The following is a 6335-nucleotide window of genomic DNA, read 5'->3' on the forward strand; positions in this document are numbered from 1 at the left end:
GCAAACATCGAAATCGGTTGCAACCTTAATCATGTGGATGGTGGGTATTAATTTTACGTGCGCGTCGTGATTGTGGATGACCTTGCCGCGTTGAGAACTATATGCCGCCCTGTGCAGCTTATCAAAGGATTCTGCATCTAGTATGTACAATCTCCTCGGAAGTAAATGTGCCATAGAACCCCGCTTCGTCAAGGTCGTGTGCATCAAGTTATTTATCACTACGCTAGCATTTAATGATTTATCCAACATGCCATTGCTCGAATACAGCGCGGCGCGTCGTTCTACATATTTTGTAAAAAGACCGGCAGTTGTTATTTTTCTCAATGTTAACGCTTCGGTGGAACGAATATTAAAAACGCCCAATCGCCTGTCTCTAATTTCCCCGGTTAGTCCTTTCTACGATGTGGAATAGTTTAGACCGCTGAAATTATGCGCGACTTTCATGCCCGCGTTGGAATACATCGGGGAATTGGGAATGATGTCGCCAGCATCCCCTTCGCACGATAAATTCATATTATACACGGAACACAAATCTCTTTTAATGTCGTCTTCACACATGAACATCTTTGCGCTCAATTCTAAATATTAATTAAATAAAGCATCTAAATACGTTGTACTCATTAAGGAAAAAGGGTCCAAATACCGACGCGTATACGACATGGCATTGTCCGATAAACGCTGTAAATATCCATTCGCGATTTCGTGATACGATTCATACGACATCTGTTTTATAGCTTCTTTAATGCACTCATTAAATACGCTGAGCGTCTCCCGATAATCCGTGAGTTCTATTTGCCACCGTTCCGCCATAAGGCCGCGATTGTACCATACCTCGTTAATGCGATATGTGTACAGCGAATGAATACTATCTGCAGTCACGTATATAACCGTATTCATAATCACCTGCAACAATAACCCCACAGTCTCGATGATATTTACCACGCGCGGCATGTTGGACACGGAATTTACATTGACGGTGTCCACTGCGTAGGGGTACCATTTTTGCAACATCATTAGGAAATCGGTCATCATACCGTGAAGCGTAAATCCGGTATTTTCGGACAGTTTGTTAAATAACGTGTCCATTTTTTCTCGATTGAGAGTCGCCGAGTTGATAAAATTTCGTAATCTCTCAAAAACACTGTCCACTTTTGAGGGGTGTTTGGGGTAATGCGTTTTACACTGGGTGAATATGTTCGTAGGTTGCTCTACATCATCGTACATATGAAGTGGAAAGAATTCATCCTCCGCATCATTTTGTTGCTGTTGAAATGCAGTATCGCAATCAAATGTAAGGTTGTTTGACAACTGTGGCGCTGCACTATCATCATCATCACCATTACAGTCACTAGCTGTCGGTTGGTGTGGTGATTCGTGTCTTGAATTCACCGGTTGCGGGGAATTTGCATCCCACGCTTTTAATCGAGTGGCTTTCACGTCTTTTTCACTCGTCGGGGTGTTTATGTCCGCATTGGGCGCTTCCCATATATCGTCCACGATACTTTGCATTTTGATAACCGGATGATTGTTTAATACTGTATTAGTCACCGCCTCAATAGTATCATTGCGTGATGGTGATGTTTGTTGAAATGCCAACACATCTGCGAATAGAGGCATTGGTTCGTCATTTTTTTCCGCGTCGTAAACATCATCGTCGTATATATCATTTATCAGTGTGTGTATATCCGGTATTTCAAACTGCTCATTTGAATTAATTAAACCGCGTTCTTGCGAAATACTGAGTGTTGAGGTCGAGGCTTGGTTTGTGGACTTATCGGCGGCGGAAGCACTATCGTCCAGGATTTGCGTTGTGTAGGGTGAAGCTGGATTCATAATTATAAAAGTAGATTGATCAACTGCCAAGTTGATGTCAATTTTATCAGCGGAATTATTCGTTGTATCACGCTCACTCCCACCCGAACCGACATACAGTCTACATTTACAAAAGATGTTTCATTATCCAACTCTATGTCAAGCCTGGACGTATACGGTGTAAATAATCCATCATTATCATCATTAGTAACTGTACACATTTCGTTTCCTTGTTTTGATGCACCGGGACGTAGTGTCTCGGTATGATCATTCTCTATAGGGTCATTCTCTGTTACTTCAGCCTTAATATTATTGCATATAGAGTTAACATCCACAGTTACATCGTCAACAATACCATACGTCATGCCTTCATTTTTGATTTTATGAATCGTATTGTTCGTAAAATCGGTAGTATGCTGGATACGTGTATGGCCATCTTTCACAATTGTAGTATCATTGTTGTCTGTATTGTTATTGTCGTTTAAAGATAAGTCGTTACCTGCGGGTGATCTCATCTCTTCCTTTATTATAATACTGCCATCAACGGCAATAATCCGGAGGCCTCATCGTGCATATCGACAAAACACTCGTCCCGCACGTGTTTGTTCGCATGAGAATCATTTTTATGCATAAATATTTCGTTATCAAATGCATAACAGTCTTCTAGTGCAGCAACATCTTCTATCCGACCGCCAACCGACTCGCTCTTTATACTGATAGGGTCTGCCAATTGAACATTTTCAGTGGGGGTTTCCGAAGCCTTTGAAATTTTAATTTGTATCTTACGCTTTTTTCTTTGTTTCTTTTTAGGTTTCGTGGAATCATCGTCGATGGTCCCCTGTTTAGTCGCTGTATCAGCTAAATCAACAATTCCATCTCGATCCACAAGTTCATTTTTATCGGGGCTAGGTGGGATTGACACCGTAGTGGCAGCAGATGGCGTTCTTTTACGCCTCTTGATTGGGGGGATATTACTTTCGTGTGCGGCCAAACCATCATCCGGTTGCGATCGTTTATCCATACTCACAATTTTGGTATTACCATATATAAAAAAGATAAAATTGATTATTAACTGCTCATAATCATATACAGAATATATATCGTTTGTTTTTCCTGATTTTATACTATTAACAGATATGTCAAGTTTTGTGCAGCCCAGCCATATCAGCAACGTCGTTAGTTGTCTCATGACAGGCACAAACTTCGCAGCCCTGGGTGCATTGGCATATAGATATAATCTCTTCGACGCAAGGAAAGGCCCTGTTTTTTGGATCTGTTATCGCCTCGCTCGCAAGTGGTGGTTGTTCGGCATATTCGTCGTATAACATAACAACCGGAAATAGACTCAAGAACGAGTGATCCAAATAAACACAACATATATAATATAAAAAAGGTATTTATTCGACTCTTATATCATCATTACGCACTCCATTGATATAAATAATAATCACCATGCCCAATGCACGCAATGTTCTACCCCAGTACTCCACGTGGCCCGCTTACAGCGCCATGGCATGTACGACCGCCGGTGCTTGCACCACAGTTGCATTATATGTGACAAACGACGAAATAATTAAGAAGGATACGACAGCCAAGGTCTGCGCCAGCGTATCGATTGGATCACAAGTGGCCAAGTTGGTTGTAGATACCATCAACGCTTCGCACATTCGACAGGCCAACCGCGTCAACGAAATGAGAAGGAAGCAGCTGTAGCGTGTACGCATGTGGTTGAATAAAATACAATCATTGGTGTAAATGCCTCGTCTTTGAATAATTTGCATATTGAAATAAAACGCTTCTCACATTATCGTGCAGTGTCAGAGTCGAGTGTGTCGTCATGATTACATACAAGTTGTTTGAAATTCTTCGACGGATAATCGCATCCGGAGACGTGATTATTGACAACATCAGTTTCCGTTTGCATTGGAAAGTTACAACGCCTTTGTTACTGGTGTGTACTCTGCTACTTTCACTGCGCCAGTACACTGGAGACGTTATCAAGTGCACCCAAATATCGTCCGATTCGCTAAGTCAAGCCATGTTGGACACTTACTGTTGGATACATTCCACCTACATCACCACGACCAAGTCGTTCGAAAGCCATTTGGAACACGTGACGAACTCTGCAAGTTCGGATACCATCTACATGGCGTATTATCAATGGGTGCCATTCATGATGTTGCTTCAGGGACTTACGTTTTATGTACCCGGATATCTGTGGAAGCGGTTAGAGAACGGACATTTGGCATCTTTGGTGATGCCTTTGAAAAGCGATTGTATCGTAAACGACAACCTAAATGAAGCCGTAAACAATATCGTTTGTTACATGACTACTGATGTCGGCATGCACGTCTATTATTGTTTGAAGTTTATATTGTGTGAAGTTATGACTTGTGTCAATGTCATTGTGCAGATTGTATTGACGGATCGATTTTTGCGCAACAATTTCTTAACATACGGCATCCATTATGCATATCGCAAATCTCAATTGTTCCCGTTGGTCACCAACGGCTATGTCATAAAGATGGACGCACTTTGTATATTACCGTTGAATATCATCAACGAAAAGGTATATTTATTCTTGTGGATTTGGTTTATAAGTCTACTCGGAGTATCGCTCTTTGCGTGTCTATGGCGTTGTGCCGAGTGGTTCGTAACGCCACTGCGAACATTAGACATGATCGTGGAGGTCGACTACAAAATGGAAGTTAGGTACATTTCTAAAACCCTTACATACAGTGATATATTTATGTTTAAACTCATTTTGCAAAATCTACCACCCATTATTAGAAAACGTATTGTAGTCGGGTTGTACAATGCAATGTCTGGTGTACACAGAAACAACGCAGTAGAACTCGAAATGCTTTAATTGTAATAAAGTTTATTGCATCCCGTTACATCACGGTCCGCTTCATCTCCTTTTCTTTCTTCAGGGCCTTTTTCTGCGCCCTGTGACGTGCCCCTCGCTTGATACTCTCTGCCGTTATGTTTCAAGAGCACGTGTACCTGGCCAGTCCTATGGCAATACCTATTATTACAGTCACGATCGAGCCAACTGCCACTTGACCGGCATCGTACTCTGAAGGAGATACCTTAAACATGTCCAGAAACTCATCCGATGGACTTTCGTGCTCGTACTCATCGCCATCTTCATCATATGTGTATATATCGGGCTTTTCATCTTCATCAATGACTCCATCAATGCTTTCGTCGCCATCCGAGTGTTCTATGTCTTCAATGTGCCTAACTCTCAATTCTTCTATATTGGCATCTTGCCCAACTTCTTGTTCGTCGCGACCTTCGTTTTCGGCATAATCCACGTCTTCCATATCAACGTCAGCATCGGATGCCAAAAGCTCACTTTTGGAGACGGTGGCCACCGATACCTGACTAGGTGTTGACGCGACGCTGTCTCTATCAATCACAGATGCGACATCTCGTTCGACCGGTGTGTCGTAGCCTTCGTCTGGTTTGGACACGACTCTCCACGCTTCCAAATTAATGCTTTTGACGCACAACGTTTCTTCTACAAACTTTTTCAGTGGAATGCCGCCATTTTCTTGTTTTGTTCCGCATGCGCTGTGCACCGAATATTCCGAGTCTAATATGTACGCCCGCCCGTCGAAATAAAATATGGATGACACGTTCATACCATTACAGTGCACGGCCGTCTTGTATATAAAATCATGGAGAGTCGCGTTTAGCGGCGATGATGGAAATGGATTATTTCTGGGGTAAAGCATCGAAGCATTTCCGGACTCGGAATCGACGGCCGCCATTGTAATGTTTATGTTTGTAGGTATGTGTATGTGTTCAGTAACGTTGTGAAAATAATTTTTCCATATGTTATATTGCCCGAACGTAGGCGTGTTCATCACTCCAAAGAAAGGCATTGCCACTACGCGCTGTTGCCCTTCATAGTCTATTTCATATATATCGCTAACCACGGCGGGACTGTGTTGTGTCACGAAAAATGCAGACTTTAACTTCCCCAAATCTCCACTCAGATCGTACATGAACCAGCATTTACCGTCGGGTGTGCGTAAAATGAACCGCCTGGTCCGAACATTACCACTGGGCACTATGAGTGTACCGTCGAAAAAGTTTACGAGGGGATGATTTTCGAAAGATTGCAGCGTCGTTGTCAATAGTTGCCGAGTGTTGATCCATTGAGATTCCATTTCTTGTGACGGGGGCACGTTGGTGGCATTTGTCTTTTGTCTGAAATCCGAATTTCTAAGTTCGAGCAATTTGGCCTGAAAGTGCTCTGGTATATGTGTTTAAAATGGGTCGTTGCGGAAGAATTTGGTAATTCCGTCTTTGTACTTGTTTGCATGTGTATTTTTAACAGGATTTGAACACCTGCTTGCAATCCACCCCCGTACATCGGCGGGGCCGATTCTATTCGCTTCGCCGGCGTGCGTAAGTTTATAAGCTCGTTTCGCGTTATTATTTCATCCAACTCACCCGCCATTACTTGCACGTTGTTTTTATGAGTTGATTAAATGGTCGACGGACATTTT

The 6335-nt window shown here is 42.5% G+C and overlaps 1 protein-coding gene across 1 annotated transcript; it reads left to right on the forward strand.

Moving 5' to 3' along the window:
- Nucleotides 1–3850: 3850 nt before the first annotated feature.
- Nucleotides 3851–4767, forward strand: LOC144120148 (innexin shaking-B-like). Its single transcript, XM_077652582.1, has 3 exons — nt 3851–4066; nt 4226–4524; nt 4746–4767. Exons 1-3 carry the CDS (start codon nt 3851–3853, stop codon nt 4765–4767), a joined length of 537 nt encoding a protein of 178 aa, XP_077508708.1.
- Nucleotides 4768–6335: the final 1568 nt, after the last annotated feature.

The sequence above is a fragment of the Amblyomma americanum genome, chromosome 2 (genome assembly GCF_052857255.1).
Source record: "Amblyomma americanum isolate KBUSLIRL-KWMA chromosome 2, ASM5285725v1, whole genome shotgun sequence".
Taxonomy (NCBI): Eukaryota; Metazoa; Arthropoda; class Arachnida; order Ixodida; family Ixodidae; genus Amblyomma; species Amblyomma americanum.

Bases quoted from the DNA above. Each gene is read 5' to 3' on its own strand.
- LOC144120148 (XM_077652582.1), top strand. From the start codon at position 3,851: ATGTTGGACACTTACTGTTGGATACATTCCACCTACATCACCACGACC. The intron at 4,067-4,225 runs GTGATGCCTTTG...GTCATTGTGCAG, and splicing joins ACGGACATTTGGCATCTTTG to ATTGTATTGACGGATCGATT. The intron at 4,525-4,745 runs GTACATTTCTAA...TTCTTTCTTCAG, and splicing joins GACTACAAAATGGAAGTTAG to GGCCTTTTTCTGCGCCCTGT.